Source organism: Sturnus vulgaris, chromosome 3, assembly GCF_052056855.1.
Source record: "Sturnus vulgaris isolate bStuVul1 chromosome 3, bStuVul1.hap1, whole genome shotgun sequence".
NCBI lineage: Eukaryota > Metazoa > Chordata > Aves > Passeriformes > Sturnidae > Sturnus > Sturnus vulgaris.
The window spans coordinates 66,919,662-66,937,638 of record NC_142245.1 but is presented as its reverse complement, the minus strand read 5'-3'; the positions used below and the strand labels follow the sequence as shown (position 1 = coordinate 66,937,638).

The 17,977-nt window shown below is 40.0% G+C and overlaps 1 protein-coding gene across 1 annotated transcript in view; it reads left to right on the top strand.

Moving 5' to 3' along the window:
- Positions 1-17,977, top strand: part of DCBLD1 (discoidin, CUB and LCCL domain containing 1) — a 46,912-nt gene that overhangs the window by 12,175 nt on the left and 16,760 nt on the right. Inside the window, 5 exon segments of the mRNA XM_014876715.2 lie at positions 3,269-3,481; positions 13,662-13,799; positions 14,363-14,414; positions 15,157-15,229; positions 16,855-16,988. Coding sequence (XP_014732201.2) covers positions 3,269-3,481; positions 13,662-13,799; positions 14,363-14,414; positions 15,157-15,229; positions 16,855-16,988 — 610 coding nt within the window.

The following is a 17,977-nucleotide window of genomic DNA, read 5'->3' as shown; positions in this document are numbered from 1 at the left end:
AAGTGATGGAACCTGGGTGTCTGAGGCGAGGCTGCCAGCTTCTTGCCAAATGGGGTGATAGAAAACAGTTCTCAGGAGTAATGATAAGTGAAAGTTTAGTGTCAGCAAGAAAGTCTGTCAGACTGGCTGGTTAAATAAATGTATTTCCATCCAGAAGAGCTGTGCCTATAGATAAGAGTGTGACATCAGGTGTGCAAACCATAGTTTTCATAGGGATATGAGGAGCTGTGTTTTCAACTCAGTGTATTTTAAGTTTGGCCAACATATTTCTACTGAAAATCAAAATTTCCTGTGGAAAATAATAAGAACAAAAGTAATGGCAATATTGTTCACATTTTACATTTGACAGTGTGACTAGGGATGTACTTGAATCCCTTACAACTTGCCTCCATTTCTGAGCCCTTTTTATATAGTGATATTTGAGAGTTTTTTACTGACATTTAGTCATTAATTCACTCTTTGAGGTGTCAGATCCTGAGATTTATCCTACCTTCCCTCTGTACCCTCTGGTTCCTTCTTTAGGGTGTGTTTTCCAGCAAATTTCTGTGCACCAGAGCAAGAAAAATCTTAATCTTGCTGAGAAACTCAGAATTCAGAGCTGCAGCCAGCTTTCTCTGTAAGAAGCAATAGTTACTAGGACTTAGTCTGACTTTTTGGACTTTACTTTGGTTCTTGTGGCAAACAGGCTTTTATCATTAGCTTTTGCTTCATGGCAGGCAGAGCTGAGGCAGCAAGGGATGTTATAGGTGTAGACTGATGCTGAGCCTTCCTTTCCTCAGCTGGAGTGTTTGGATGGCCATGCTCCACCAGTGAAAAGTCAGAAAATAGCATTTATGCTTTCTTAGCTGAAAAGATGTTCTGGTGTTAATGCTCTCGCTCAAAGACAGATTTAACAAAAAAAAAAAAAAAAAAAGCTTCCCTGGGAACAAGACCTTGTATAACCTCACAGAGGAGGATGGCAGGTTGAGGTCTCTCATGCACAGTTTTGCCTGTACACTGTCTGCAGAAATGTAAGGCTCTGTGACCTGGACAATCATCAGGGTCTTATCATAACAGCAAGGTCTTTACAGTTTTTTGAGCAGCATTTTGCACCACTAAAGATCCTTGGCATTGTACACAGGTGGCACAGGCCAGAACATAGCTCAGTAAGATGAATCTATGTGAACACTGGACTTTTCCATTTTAAGGAATTCATCCCCATGTGGTTCTGTAACTTTCCCTTTGTTTCTCCTTTTTTTCCCTAATAAGGACAAGTTGCAAACGAATATTGTAGTTTCTTTATTCCAGTTAGAATAAGTTCTTAGAAAGGTGCAGTTTAAATTAAAGGCCACGAGCAGTTCTTTTTTTACTGCATAGCAGTTGGCAACACGGACATCAAGGATGTCCTGTGTCCTGCTGGAAGTGATCTGGTTTTACACTGCCTAGACCTCTATGGACCTCTCTCGGTTCAGAAAGTTGACAGCTCATCTACCATGATGTTCTTTATCTCTTCATTCCTGTTGCCAAAAGTTTCCCTTAAAAGTGATTTGCTTATGAGGCCAGCTTGCCTTTCATCTTGAGTATTTTCCTAAGCATCCTAAAATCAGTAGTACTTGGTTAAAAAGCCTGAACAACAGATGTTTTTTAAAGCATGTGAAAAAGGAGATCTGAAAAAACCATATTGAATATGTTTTATGGTGATATGATTTTGGATCTATATCTCCTATTCACCTCTATTCCCAGCACGAACCTATGACAAAAATAAATAGCAGGCAACAAAGCTAGTAGTAATGCCAAAGCTTCAAAATAAATGTGGTTGCTTGTGAAAAAGCAGATGAGTGAGTTGGATGAAATGGCAGCGTAATTATACGGTAGCAAGTCAAAGTTTGATAGCTTGGAGCTTATCTTAGCACAGCATGCCACTTCCCCCCCCACCCCTTGGTATGGCATATTTCTTTTTCAACACTTCATTCCTAGTTGTTCCTTTTAAAATAATCCTATCAAACCTTAAGTTTGTTTTTCCTAATGATTTTGGAAGGAAATTCAGATAGTAATTTAAATGGCACAGACCAAAACAGTTTAACCAAAATATCCCCAGAAGGAAAATTGTGGGTAGCTAAAGTGAACATTGTGAGTTCCCAGCTCTGCAGGATTCTTTATTTTGTTAACACTTATTGGATCAGCTTCAGTTTTGCCACGATAAAGGATAACCATATGCAAGGCTCCTATGGAAAATGTGCCTATGCCCTAAATGACCTGAAACTAAGGACTGCCTCTTAGATGTATACAACACTAGTCCACTGTTACAAATGTTTCTCTTATTTGGAAAATTGAGCAGAACAAAATGGTTAAGCTTTAGTATACAAATTTTAAGTTACTAGTATGCTTTTAAATAGTTCAGTAAAAATTGCTTCCTTTAGTAGTCAAGGTCTCTTATCTGATACCTGCTTCCTTTCCCCCTCTGTGGATGCTTCCTGTTTTCCATGTCAGTCCACACATCCCCCCATGTATTTCCATGCTCCTTTTCCTGTTGTCCTCTGATCTGCTGCAGCTGCTCCTCAGATGCCTCTCCACCAAGGAAAGGTTCCAAAGCCGAGCTGGCTCCTGTACAGGGCCATGAAGACACACTTGGAGCACCCCTACCCTCACCCCTTGAGCACAGAGGCAGCAGCACCTGCTTTTCTGGGCATGCTGCTGCAAAGTAGCCTGTGTACCATTAACAGTGCACACCCCTCTTTGGAAGTCCTTCTGGTGTCTTCACCTGGTCCCCTGTGCTGTTAGTATTGTCCAAGTGGCACAAGAAAAACAACAGGAAAATAAGATTTTAAAAAGTGTTGGGTCTGTGATAGCACGCAGTTAAATCATGTCTGTGTTTTCTTGTATGACTCAGTTACCCTCTCTGTGGTGGCTATTGCTATGGAAATAAAATGCTGACTGATAACTGGGAGAAAATTACTTATGGAAGGCTCCTTACATATGGAATTGCATCTTCAGGGATTTAATAGAATTTGGCTATAAAGCAGAAAGCCAGAGAGACACTGTACATTACTGTCAAATGCACCCTAGTTTATGAGTGTTTCCGAGCCTTCTTTCTACTGCTTTACAAGAGAAATGTGACTATATTTATTTCAGTTACCTATGTTCCAACAGCAGCAGAACTGAGGTGGAGTATTACAGAATACTTATTTAAAAGGGAAAAGTGCACAAGACATGATTATGTAGCCAGTATTTTCTTACATTTATTGAGGAATACATTCTGTTTCTCTTCCTTTTTGTTTTCCTACTGCAGGGGATGGATGTGGGCACACAGTGATGTATCAAGACAGTGGGACACTGGCATCCAAGAACTATCCTGGGACATACCCAAATTACACTCTTTGTGAAAAGAAAATCCAAGTGCCTCCAGGAAAACGCCTGATCTTGAAAATTGGAGACCTGGATATTGAATCACAGAAATGCGAGTCCAGCTACCTTACCATCCAGAGCTCTTCAACATTGCATGGTATGTAAGAGACAAGGCCATGCTCAGTGCATGAACTGGTAAAAGTGTGAGTAAAAGGCAGCTTAGCAAAATGCAAGAAATGTCAGCGTTTGTCCTCTCCTCCTTCTTTTTGTACTCAAGTATTTTGTTCTCCGTGTGAAAAGCCATTGTCCCACTGTGTGTAGTTCTGCCGAGGCTGAGGGTGCTGTGCTGCAGAGGGGATGCTGAGGCTCTGGCACAGCAATCCTAAGGGCTCTGCCTTCAGACCTGCAGAGCTGGACCATCACAGTTTTGGTACAGCAAGTCTCTAGATCTCTATCAGCCCTGTTCCCCTCTTGTATAGGGGTAGAGCTTCCTCACAGGCTAGGCAAAGATGAGAAATTAGTCAATCAAATCACCCTGTATGTCTTCCTAGGCAGTCCATGGCCAAAGAGGAGATAACCTTTACTGTTGCTAGCTGCTAGCCACCTTACTAATGTACAGGCTTTAATACTTGCAGATATTAAATGCATACAGCCAGACTGTGCTCTTGTAAGAGATTTGCACAGGAAGATAAGCAAATAATCTGCTACAGCTGTGCACTTAAAACAATCATAACTGCAATAGGATTTTCCCTAGGAAGAACCTGAGGCCTTCCTCAATGATTTTCCCAAGCAGTTGTCACTGAAACTTTTGATCTGCACTTTCTAGAAGAGTAAAACTGATTTTTCAAGTCACGCACCCTTTTTCAGAAATCCAATTTAAATTCAAAGTTGCAAGGGGTTCTGCAATGTAGAAATAAACTCCTGAATTGACAGTTCATAAAATTTTGCCTGCTGTGTAGCCCTTCAGTCAGCTGAGGCTAAATGTGCTGTACTGGACTTAACTAGCAGAATGGATTAGAAGGAAAAGTGTGATGAAGATATGAGCTGCACCATGAGTTTTCCACCTCGCTGCTTGGCTCAGAAAAGTACGTGGTTCTCCAAAGATGAGATCTCACAGGATGTCTTAGTAGTAAGGAGGGTTGATTGCCTTTCATTTATCAGCGTGATAGGCTTATCACTCATCTGATAAGAGAAGATCAAGTGAGGTATTAAAGGCTTGCTCACAAAGGAAGGTAAAGGTAATTATTGTTCTCATGGGGGAGGTATTACATTTTGAAACAACCTTCAGTAAGAGTGGGCAGTGACATGCTGATATCTAAGCCTGCACAGAGCTTGATTTGAGGCATAAGGAACATCTCTGTTCGTGTGTGCTGGGATTTTTTTAGTGTTATTTCTTTTTTTCTTTCTTTCTTTCTTCACTGTGAGAGTGGTGAGGCACTGGAACATGTTGCCCAGAGAAGTTGTGGATGCCCCATCCCTGAAAGTGTTCAAGGCCAGGTTGGATGGGGACCTGACCAACCTAATCTAATGGAAGGTCACTGCCCATGTCAGGGAGTGTTGGAATTAGATGCCCTTTAAGATCCCTTACAACCCAAGCCATTCTGTGGTTCTGTGATCCGTTTTATAACTAAGTAATGAGTTGTGTTGGCTGAAGCATTCTGTCTGTACTTGGCAGTAAGAAATAAGTGGCTATTATTGCACTAGCATATTTTGAATAATTTTTATTGATACTTTCTTGACATTTCTAATCTAAGGATCTTCTCAGAAACAGAGATAAATCAATATTTTGCTTTTTGAAGTGAAAAATGAGACTTGAATGTTGATTGAAATTCTTACAGATCAGCCTGAAGGCATCTTCACATCATTTATACTGCAGCCATTCAGCCTATATGCAACGAATAGCTGTGTATTATGCAATCAAGTCCACATAATTAATTTTTTTAAGTATTCCCACACCCATTTTCAGATCTGATTGGTAATGTCTGATGCATATCGACTGTAATTTGCATTCTCAGTAATGAACTGCACAACTAACAGATTTTGGTCATATCTGATTAAACCAGTTTTATAGTTTAGGCAGACGCACCTTCTGTAATGGTTTTTGTGGTCTGCAGCTCACTGTAGACTTTCCCACAGCATACCTACAGTGTCTATTCTACATTCAGGCAAATACATTCAGAATGGATGTGGAAATAGTTCTATAGGCATAAATTCATGATGTTGCTTATGTTTCAAAAGGCACATGAATTCTTAGATGAGATTAGAGCTTTTCTAAGTCAATTTTTTCAGTTTTGCTATAGCTTTGGGTTTCAATATGCATTTGTGCAAGCAAAAGAAGCCTTGTGAATAAGCACTGCTACATCCAATCTGTTAAGTGTCCTTTTAGACAGCTGTTTTTGAACTCACATCTCCTCTTTGCAACCCTTCCCTCTTCATAAACATCTACAGGCAAGTCAACATCTTCCCTCTGGCCAAGGAGATACTGACCTTAGACATCGAAATTCTTTCATGGGATGATGGAGAGTTGAAAATATTTTGCAAGCTCTAAAATATCTGAGCAATTAAAAACTAATCTTTGTGAGTTTTCTGTATTTGACCTGGGTTTAAAAAGGAAAATCTAAAAAGCAAACTATGAAAGCTGGCAATGTGAATACTGCTCATGTTTCAAATTAGTCTGAGCAGCCTTTGCTCTTTATTTAGGAGGTTTGCAATTACAAGACAATAAGGTCCAAAGGGAAATATGTTTTAAACATCATACTGATTTCTTCAGCTCTACAGAAGATAACACGAATGTCAGTATGAGTACAAACATCTGTTGAGGAGTGTATCTGAAGCTTAGAAAATTGGGCAGAGGCAAAATACTAGATTATGTGTACAAATATCAAATTAGTGTGAAGAAGACTCCAGATGATAAAGTATTGTTTTCCTTTCAGATTTCTTCCAGTCTTTACATTTAACTGTGATTCATTGATCATTATAACCATCTGCAGGGATTCTTGCAATACAGCAAGGAGTAACTCAATTTGTCTTTGGGGTATTTGTGTTCCATGCAGTATAGGGACTCTGTTAAATACAAATGAAGGGATTAATTGATTTATGTTAGCGGGAACATTGATGCTACTTTTGTATGTTGGTGACTACAGATTAGAGCACTTGCATGCAAACTTTATTAAAGTTCAGGACATTCCTTGAATTCTGCAGAAGGATACAAGAGTATGATTCATTCCTAGAAAAGCATGTAGTGTTGTTGTGTACTGATCTACTGAAGCCTTTCTCAGTCTCAATCAAGTCACTATGATGTGACACTACAGTTCTTCTCACCTTTGGTACTTCTCAGTTTTGATGGACCTGTGAAAGCAGCTTTGAATTTAGATTTCTCCAGTATTGCAATTAAAAGATGAGAAATAATCTTAATGAAGCTCTAATACTGGAGTCATACAGTCTCTGAACACTGTATCTCTGAGTTATTACTCTGCAAATTATTTTATTTAGTGTTTACTGGAGAAAGGAACCTGTAGCAAGCCTTTTCTTTCAAGCTGTTAGCTCTGTATCCAGACGTAGCTGTGAAAATATTAATCATCAGTCAGCAAAGGGAGTCTAACACCCGTTTTGGTGAAACTGAGTCACCTTTGTCTGACAAACATTTAAATATTAGCACAGCTTTGCACATGTTGTCTCTAGGAGAAATAAATAGATGATCGTGTTCTGTTTCAAAGGCACAGCTTTTGACTGGATTAAAATATGGTGTTTTTTGTCCTACAGAAAATTAATATGAGCATAATCTCACAGTGCAGACAAGGTGCAGCCTTTACCGAAATGCTTTTCTTCTCAAGTTAATTGCATTATCTGAGCATATTAAAAATACTGAGCTCTGAAGTAGAGCTTCTGATTTTTTAATTAGTTAAAGGGATATGTGAAAACAAGATTAACCATGTCAGTCCTGTAGTTCTCAAGAACAAAATTTGCACACTTATGAAGGTGGATCATAAATGTTTTAAAAGTTCGACAGGAGCTGCTTTTAGTCTGCTTCTTTTCATGTTTCTATCAGATTTCTGTACCTCTTTTGACCCCTTTTTAAAATTTTTTTTCTATCTCTTCCCCATCTAATGGCTTGGTATTTTTTCCCTTAATTTTGTGAGATGATCATCAGTCTTGACTGGAGAGAAAGCCAAAAGAAGAGATAAGTGCCTACTTACTTCCTCATTCACTTGCAGTCAGTAGGAGGTTGATGTGTTCCTCTGGGGTGGATGTCAGAGCTGCTGAGTGACTAGTAATAATTTGGAGAGTTAGTGCAGTTGACTTGTTCTTGCATAATTTACAGCTTGTAACTAACATGAAATAGAGAATTTACTGAAAATGCTTTCTTCTCCCCACACCCCATCACTAAAGGTACAGAGTACCTTTGGATGCTTCCTACCTGTCATTATCACTTGAGGGGATTCATCAAACCAGTCACTCCTTATTATGTATTGAAATAAATATCTTGTTTGAATAAAGGGTGTGTCCAGGTTTCTTTTTCATCCCTCAAAGGAAACTTGTTATTACTGTATTGTTTCTGGTATTTCAGGAAACCCAGAGAAATGCCCAGACAAGTTCTTGTTGAAGATCAAGTTGAGCAGTTTCTTAACAGTCAAAACACTTTTAACAGTTGGGTTTCACCTGAGTGGTTGCAGCATCTTGAGTTTTCAGCTTCGGAAGGATTGATGCAACAAAGAATGTTGGACCTTTTTTCCTGTTAGCTGCATACAGTGTATCAGTCTCTGTTTTTTGTTAAAACTACAGGTCTTCAGTCATGATTCCTAAACCACAGCAATCTTAAAAGGAGGGATCTCACCTGAGGTCAAGCAGCCACACCAGCCTGTGTAGGTGGCCCAGATGCTCCATTTCAAAGTTGTAATTACTTCCCCAACTTAACTCGGATGCCTTTTCCTTTTCTTTATCCCAACCTTTGACAACCCTTTGGAAAAGTTTACCAAAAGTTATATTTGGTTTTCCTAAATCAAGAAATGCTTACCACTCAGCCTGAGGTCAGACTATGTTGAACAGGGTTAAATGTTGAATAAGCAGGCTGTCTCATCCTGACTACCTGCTCTGCCATCTCGTATCTGCAGCGTGTTAAACACCACCTTCCCTGCATCCTGCAGGGAAGGACATAGAGCAGCACTTGGTGTCCCTGCAGGGTCCTGCTGGTTCCCCCTGCACATGTGCATGTCAGGGTTGGAGCAAAGAAGACGTCTCTTGGTAAGGGGGAGAGGCAGAGTTACTGCTTAGCAAAGTATTTGTGTGAATATGGGATGGAGGTGAATTTTGAGACTGATTGTGTTTTCATACAACAGATCCTTGCTGGTTTTGTGAGCTATTTGTGAAAGACTTGCACTCTGGGAGAGCTTTTAGCTCTGAAGTGAAACAAATGTAACCCGTGTTCATCTTATCCCCTGTCCTTCCCCAGCTGCTGAGGTAATTCCAAATTGATGTATTTGAGAAAAGGCTACAATTTAAAACATTGTCTTCCCCAAACAAATGCATTAAGACATGATAATCCTTTAGAGGCATATCTATGGATTGTTGCTGCATCTTGCCGGCCAACCGCAGCTTACTTTGCAAGTAAAGGCTGAAAAAGGGGAGACAATTCTTTGTTGAACAGAGGACATAATTATTTAATATCCAAAGCAAGTTTCTTAAAGACCTCTGCAAATGTCAAACTGCAGATTTCAAATGAAGGTTAGGAATTTGAAAGCAGAATGAGCATAGTGAACCAGCCATTCAAAGCTGAAGAGGGAAATAGTTGCTTCTAAAAGGAGGCAAAAAGCCTTACAGAAGAGGCAGAAAATATTAAGAACTAGAGAAACAAGCAGCATGTAGGCATTGCCAACTGGTGTGAAAGAAGAGAGTCCTCTGGGCACAGTACTTGTTAAGGGAAATAGAAAAAATAAAGGAACATAATTCAACAAAGAAAGCTCAGGAGCTGTGCCAGAGCCTGGTTGACAATAGAAGTAAACTAGACCTCATAAAACCAGACAATGCTGTAAAGATCGTCAGATTTGCAAAACAACACTATTATGAAAAAGACAAAAGCAGTGGGCTATTGCTAACATTTAAAAAATAAACAACATGTAAAATAGTCTCTTCAGTCTCCAGAGGGGCCAGCCAAAGGATATCCACGAGACAATTTGCTGTGTATCTTGCAGGATGTTAATACTGCTTGGAGACAAAAGTGTTTTATTTCAGCCACCTAAACTATACCAACAGAGCAAATGTGCTGCATGAAAGGCATTAAAAGTTAGTTTAATTATGGAGAATATTAAAATTAGTATACTTGAAATCCTTAGACCTCTGTCTCTCCTGCCGAATTTTTATAAATATGTATAAAAGGAATCTGGAGTGAACAGACGGACCCACGGTTGGGTCAACTTCTTAATGAGACACGGAAAGAAGAACAGGGCCTGGCATCTAGATATAGCAGTATTGAAATATGGAGAACACCTACTCAGCTTCATCACATGTACCACATCTGTTTATTAAATCAAATTCTTTCCTTTGTTCTTATAAACAAACCCAATACTCCTGTCTCCTTACCCCAGCAGAGCTCCAGCCAAGTCACTTTAACAGGAAGCTGAGAGAGATCAGCATTCATGACTCGTTTTTCAAGCCGAATATGCAAAACAACCCACCTCACAACTAACATTAGAAGATGAAAAACTGATAACGTGATCTGGCAGTTCTCAAAAGGGATCTTAAAAAACTTCTGGCTAAGTCCCAGGTTTAGGAATTAAATATTTATCCAGAGTCAAGTCCAAATCCTGCAGTAAAAATTAACAGGGCCCTATAAGCAAGTTTCTCATTTTCATATGGGGGCTTTCTCCATCATCTCTCATCTTTACTGTGGTTGTACAGTATTCATATAGACAGCCCAGGGACATCCATGAATCTTGGATGGAATGGACAGACAAGATGGGGAGCACATTAATGAGTTTTAAAAGTAAACAGAGAAAGTGTTTTTGTCACCTCAATTGCAAATGGAAAATACTGAGTAGATTAAATACAGTTTTCACATGAAGTCTGACGTGTACAGATGCTGACTGGGTTTAGTCTCACTATATTTGTATTTGAAATAACGGTGAGTTAATGGAGAACAAACCTACCAGGCACTACTGTGTCTATAGCCAGGGCATCTAAGCAGGAATGCCACAAGCCAAAAATGCAGAGAGCCTGGGAGACTGTCCTGTCTCTGGCTTTACAACATGAAAGAAAATAAGAGGACTGATGTATGGAAGTGCATGGGAAAAGAGTACATGAAAACAGATGTTACTTCTCTAAAGAAAACGTAAAAACAGATGAAAGCGTATCTCTCATCAGTCAAAACTTAAAGAATTTTCTTGACCCCGAATCAGTTTTGTTTTCTAAGCATCACTAGTTGTCCCCTTAGCCAGCTTTCTGGAAGACCATCGATGTAAAATAAATTGATTAGGGGGAAAATGGGAATTTGAAGTTAAAAAGGCCTCTCTGCAAAAACCTGGCAAAATGTAGAGAGATGCTGCTTAACCAAACCCAGTATTATTAGGTAAATCAAATTAGAGGGATGCTTTTACACTGGTCATTTTAAACATAGTAAACACCAAAAAGGGTGGATTAACACCTTTCCTAAAACCAGGCTGTGCACATCTCTAGTTCTTTCAGGGAGTACAGAACCTCTGAGTCAAACTGATGTCTGATCAGTTTCTCGAAGAGCTGCAGTTTAGGGGTGAGATAATGCTTACACTTTTTCCTGAACCCTCCCTCTCAGCACTTATTTCTGTATTTGGTAGCATGGAAATAAACTCTGCTAGATCCCAGGCAAGTCTGAGGACCTGACAGTGTAGTGCTGATATGGTATTACCTAAATTATTGAGAAGAAATATATTGAAGTGCTTTGCAAGGCTTCCTCAGTTTGCAACAAAAAGCAAGTGAATGATTTGTAGTATTAATAAAATTCTACCTGCCCCTCGCCTATTTTTTTCCTAACAAATCTTTGCAAAAAATTTATAAACTTTTGGAAAACATTCCTTCCTTGAGTATATACTCATTCTTTATTCTTTAAGGAATTAATCCTAGGCTCCCTTTATTTTGAACTACTCAGAGGAATCTCTTGGTACGCCAGAACTGCTCTTGGCAGGATATAACCATAGCCCGGTAGCTTTTTTGATTTATTGCTTAATAGTAGAAACTTGTCTTTAGACACTGAATGCTGGTTTCTTAAGTTGATTGCTTCTGAATTTCTTGCTTTATAGTTTGGACTATACAGCTCTGTGTGCCTAGACTATCTTGTATTTTATTTTATTGTATTGGTTTTGCTCGTGATGTATGATTTGTTTGTATAATTATCTGGAACGTATGTAGACTTGCTACTGGAGGAGACACTCATCCCTGATCCAGCTGATGTGTGGCTGCATGAATCAGCCATCTAAATTATACCTCCAGAGTAGATAGGTCACTGCCAATTGCTGTGAGGGAGAAAGCCAAAGAACTCTTGTGAGAAAATATGTAGACAATCCTTGAGAGAAGAAAAGGACTAAAGCTTTCTCAGGTGTTTTATTTTGAAGATATGCAATGCTCCCTGTCTTTTCCCCGTTTCTCTCTCTCTCTCTCAAAAAAATATCTAAGTTAGCACTTTACTTCTCCCACTGCAACCTGACACAAAAGACCTTCTCAAATAAATCACTCGTGCAGTTGTCTGGTATGACACGGTGTCAGATGCTGTCTTTTTGATAAGTTCATTTCCTAAGCAATTTGTTTAACCCTTTTTATAGACATTGTTTTCTCTGACTAAGTCGTGAGTCATTTCTCAACACACGAGTACTCCAGGGAAATGTCACACTCGTTGCTTGTTTCTCTGCCTGCCTGGCTCCACCATATGATTTTTATGAGCCAAAAGGACAAGAGTTCCTCCTTTTGTTTGTCCCATTCTGCTGACAGCTGGCTGTTGTTGGCTCTGATTGAGCTACTCTATAGGCTGACCTTATAGTTATAAGGCAAATTAAGTATTTGCAAAAAAGCCTTCCTTCCCTATGAATATCAAGCAAAATGAAAAAGCTTTTAGGAGCCTGTTATGATGAGTATCACTCATCAAATTTGTGTCATGATGTGAATGTAATTTCTTGTGTCTCAGAAGTCAGTTCTAAGTTGCCCTAAAGTGGCCACCACCACCACCACCAAGATGAGGTTGTCTAGGAAAAATCAAAGTGATAATTTTTCATCCCAAAGACTTGCTTTAGGACGCAAAAGCTGTCATTCACCTCAACAGAACAGATGGGCTGAGGGCTTGTAAAGGGTCATTCGGATTTTTTTTCCTCTGGGGAAAAATGTCTGTTTGCCATCTTACAAAAACTTCTTCTTTGCAGTTTATATTGCAAATAGACTCATAAGTTTGAATAAGTATATCCAAACTGCTTTGAATTTTCTGTATTATCTGTGCCTGAAGGCAGCTAGGGACGAGTGTTTGCACCCAGGTACAGTGACAGAAGGCAAGCACAAAGACTGTGGCAGTCTCAAAGGAACACTCCCCTCAGGAACTGACTTTCTGAGGAAGCAGCTAGGAGTCCTGGGCATGCCTGCTGTCACAAGAAAGGAGTGTCCCAAAGGCTGTTCCAAGAAACTGCAGTTGGTAGCTATAAAACTCTTATCTAATTCACTGGAAGCACAAGGCTGTTGTCTCCGTGTTCCGCTCCCTTCATCTTTCCCTTTCTCTCCCTCTTTTTTTTTTGTTTTAAACTCTAGAGACTTGAACTGTATACTTCCATGGTCTAATGGTGTTTTTAAATGGAAAATTATTAGGAAATGCTGTAAGGGAAGTGTTACTATCTTGTAGTACAATTCAGCTTGTGGCAGGAAGGTCCTTGAAAACCAGGTGCTCTGTTTCTGATCTTAATCCTTTCTGACTGGCTGCTGTGCCACAATGGCATGAGCTGTGTGTGTTTGGAGGGTTTATCTCGGGGACCCTGCCTAGATCCCTTGGATTGCTTTTGAATGTAGTGTCATTTTCTCTAATGAGTTACTGCTGGTTGTAAGCATGCTGTACTTCAAAGGTCAAAAGGCATTAATCTTTCTCTTAAGGCTTATGTGATGAGAAATGTGGATGCTGGAATTGCTGCCATGCAGAGACAACTGGATCCTGGCCATTCCTTGTCAGGGCAGCTTTAGAGCTCATACCCATAAAGGACTGAAGCCAAAACCCTTTTGTCAACATTTGGATTGATACTGAAAGAGAATGAGTGTGTTATGAAATTCTTTGCTAATCATGAGACTTTTCCAGCCTAATTATGTCATCTGAACTTTTGAAATCTTCTTTGTTCTGTCTGTAGGGCCATACTGTGGTAATGTGATGCCTGTCCCCAAAGAAATAATTCTAGATAGCAATGAGGCAACTATTCACTTTGAGAGTGGGTCCCACGTGTCAGGACGAGGTTTTCTGTTGTCCTATGCCAGCAGTGATCATCCAGGTAAGGTGATATCCAAAAATAGTAGAAGATTAGTGGCATAGTTCCCCCTATTTAATTATCATCGCTACACGCATAGAGCTTTAGCCTAAATATTTTTTCCTAAATCTTTCCAGATTAGCATGTGCCATGGTATTTTTAACAGCATGTGTGCAAGAAACAGTTGTAACATTAGCCAGATATAATAGCTGCTGAAGACCTAGACCATTTTCAATACAGGGTCAACGGAGGGGAAAATAACACCTTCTCCTTGAAACTGCACTGTGTTTTGAGCTCCAGCATCCATCACACTGTGATAGAGTGGAGGGGAAGGAGGGACTGAAGTTTTCATTCCCACATTTAACGTTCTGGAGGTCTGTTCAACTTTGAAGAAGTTGTAAAGCATAAGAAGAGTAGAAGATGGAGTTGAAAAGAATGAAAGAAAACCATAGCTGTTGCTTCCAGTCTAATCAAATTGCTTAAATATTATACAAAGAGGTCTTTAAATGTAATTTCATGTTCTGGCAAATATTTGTCTGTATTTTTACATCCTACAATGGGAATTGACATTTGTAAACTTTTCACAGATCTAATCACCTGTTTGGAACGAGCAAATCACTACACAAAGGCTGAATTCAGGTAAAGAAGGTTTGCAGCTCTGCATTCTGGCTTCCTTTACAGTATCTGTAAACCGACTCAACTGTTAGAAAATGTTAAACAGTCTTGGTTTTCTGAAGAAGTGAAATTTGTTGAGCCCCGGTGCTGTAGTGGTCTGAGGTCTGGTTGTGAGAAGCAGTAGTGCAGAATGGAAGACTGTGGCCCAGAAAAATGATGGAATGAAGTTGCAGAGCTCTCAGCAATTCTCATTAAGTGCATACATATACATGGTATATGTAAAAAGAGTTTCCACTTTGAAATTCAAAGTAGCCTCAAATTCCAGTGCTTCCTTTAGGAGCAGATCACGTCCTAGCTGATACAAGATTATCTGAGGACAAGCTATAATTTCTCAGTTCCTTGAACTTTGTGATAGGTTTGAAATGGTAATAAATTGTGCTCTTCTGGTTGCTCTCTGGATGTGCATATAGGTTTCTTATTTTACTCTGAAAACTTGTGTGGTAGCATTTCTAGAACAAGAGAATTAAACAGAAATAAATGCCCTTGTTAAACTGCTTTTCTGGTTCTTTGTATGCTACTGTGTTCAGTCCACCTATGAACTCATGGTCCCATTTATTTATCTTAATGATGCTCACTAACGGAGCATCAGGCAGAAATGACTGCTAAGATATTTATTGGTTTGAGAGCATTTCTTTTATAGGAGTTTGTTTGTGTGTATTGTCACTGCAGTTCATGCCTTAAACAAGCCTTTCTTCTCTCACTACAGCAGATACTGTCCTGCTGGCTGCAGAGACATAGCAGGTGACATTTCTGGAAATATTGGAGAAGGATACAGAGATGTAAGTACACAGCATAATGGGGGGAATTTGTAAAAACAAAAGAAACAATAATAGAACCACTTGGTTTCAACTTTTGCTGCTTGACTTTCGTTAGTAATTCTTTTCTGCTGTTTTGCTATACCTTTTATTATCAGTATATAAGTAAGTTATCAGTATATAAGCACACAGAGACACTTTTCAAACAGACAAATCAATTGTGTGAGAACAAAGTCCACTGATCGTCAAATATACCTACTGACTTGTGGTTTCTGACTTTCTGGAAAAAGCCTGCCTAGTGTTTGTCCTTCTTGAGGCAGTGCTCATCCATGTACAAAATATTCCTATGATTTTAGCTTTTACTTGTTTGGTGTCCACATGTGAAAAAGATGCATTTCAGTAACATGTAGGTTTTCTTTAAGATTATGCCTGCGCTATCCTAGCGTATGCTCTGAGATTAAATAAATATTACACACTGCCTAACCACATCCCACTGGTAACTACCAACCTCCTGGGTTGTTTTAGCTTCTTGTTTTTAAACTGAAGAAGTTGAAGTGGTTGCATTTATTCACAGTTCATATCACTCAGAGCTCTGCCCTCTCTGTGCCCCTCACCCGGGACTCTTCTCCTGTCATGTCTGTGAAATCTTTACCTCTTTCACAGAGGAGTAAGCCTAATCATACCACTGAAGAAAAATCCTACCCTATCACAGTCACTGAGTTTCCAAAAAGTCATTGCTCACGTTTAACCTGTTCATCCAGTTATTCAAGCATGCTGGCTCCAGCCTGGAAAGTGGCAGAGCTGAAGAAACAAAGAAAAGCCACATTACAGTCTCATTAGCTGGAGTTATTCTGCCCTTGGTTCCAATGATTAGGGCAGAAAAGCAGCACATGGCATGACCTCATGCAGATTTTATCTGCACTGAGGAATTTGCAAAAGAAATTTTCCCTCCACCATTAAGGAGGATTTTCTGATGGGAAGAACCTGCAGGGCTCACCTGGAGATGTGTTGCCTTTGTGCCTCCACTCTCCCCACCCCTCCCTGGAGGGAGCAGCCCAGCACCCCAGCTTGTCCAGTAGCACAGCCCAAACTGGGCCAGTGTGAACCTGACCAACCTCTGCCTGCAACCCCATGGAAAGTCTCTTTCTACCTTTCTCTGTCCCTTTCCTGCTTTGCCCTGGTCCTGTTATTGCCACCTAGCTGGCACATGAGTTGTCCTGCCTCTATTTTTCAGCACTGTCCCACCCGAGATACCGGGAAATGGGCTGCACTTAAAACCCAGCAGCAGCTACTGAACACATAGCCAAATCCCCTAATGTACACCGTAACTCAAATCCTAAGGTGCAGTAATAGATAGGTCTGCCTTCAGGCAAGAGCACCAAGGAATTACTGAGTCATCTTCCCAAGGAAATGTTGCCTTGCCTTTGACTTTTTTCCCCTGAGGAGTGACAATCTTACAGCACCTTCTCAGAAGCAGATTGTTTGTTTTTTCATTTGAAAAGAAAAATTACTTGCTCTTTCTCCTTCCCTTTCCTCTTATTCCTCTTGAGCTTTTGCTGGATTTTGTGAGCTGTAACACCTGTATAGCGGTGCCTTGGAAGGGAAGGCCTTAGCAGTTTGTCAGATTGATTTCCTGCTGTGCCTTTCAGACGTCTCTGCTGTGCAAGTCTGCGATCCACGCCGGCGTGGTGGCGGACGAGCTGGGCGGGCAGATCAGCGTCACCCAGCACAAGGGCATCAGCCGCTACCAGGGCGTCGTCGCCAACGGTGTCCCCTCGCTCGAGTGAGTACCAGGGCTGGGGCTGGCACAGGGCCACTGCCCACCAACAGCACAAGCAGGTGGGGACACCGTTTTGGGGAGGAAAAGATGTTAGGTGTGTTTCTAGGGCAATGGAGATAGGAAGAGGTTCCAGGTTTTCGGTGGTGCTATACCATCTAGAGTGGTATTTTCTTTTTTTTTTTTTCCTTCTGTTCCTTCCAAAACACATTTGCAAATTACTTTGTTAGCAGATACAGGAGAGTACGATGTTCTGCGATGAACAACTTTAATCGATGTGCTAATAAATCATGATAAATTCATGTTGAAGTTTGAAAAAAGCTAGGAAAAATAAGTAAAAAGTGCCATTGAGCCATAGGGGATTTAATGAACAACTTCTTAAACATTGTGCTTTTGACATGTTCAGAGTTTTTCTCTTTTAGAATATTTATAGCAAGGGTGTTATATTTACCGCTTATCTTCTGACTTTTAATTGTGCTGCTGTTGAAGTAGAAATAAATCCTCTAATCTCTATCCAGCACAGTAAGACCTTCCAGCAACTGCCTCTGTCATTCCTGTTGGTTTATAGTTTTTAATTTTCAAATGTTATCTGGATTTTACATGAGGCCTTTTTTTTCTTTTTTAAGAAGGGAAATTTCCATCCCAAAGCCTATGAGAGCTAAGGCAATATGTATTTATTGTACTATTTTCCTGTTTTCTCCATGATTTCTCACACCCTCCTGACAATTTTACAATCATGGTTTCATTCATTAAAAAAAAAAAAAAGCGCACTCCTGTGTTCTGTTACTGTGCTTAAACTTCAGCACAGACTGAAATGCTTTATATACAATGGCACTGGAGTATACAAAGCTGGATAGTATGTAAATCATAGCCAAAGAGCTGTACAGCCTAAATGTTTTCTATTTTTCTTGAAAGTTAGTTGCCAAAGAAAATTAGTATAAACTTATCCCAAGCAAAGCAGGACTGAGAACTCTGGTCAGGCACCAAGCCCCTCC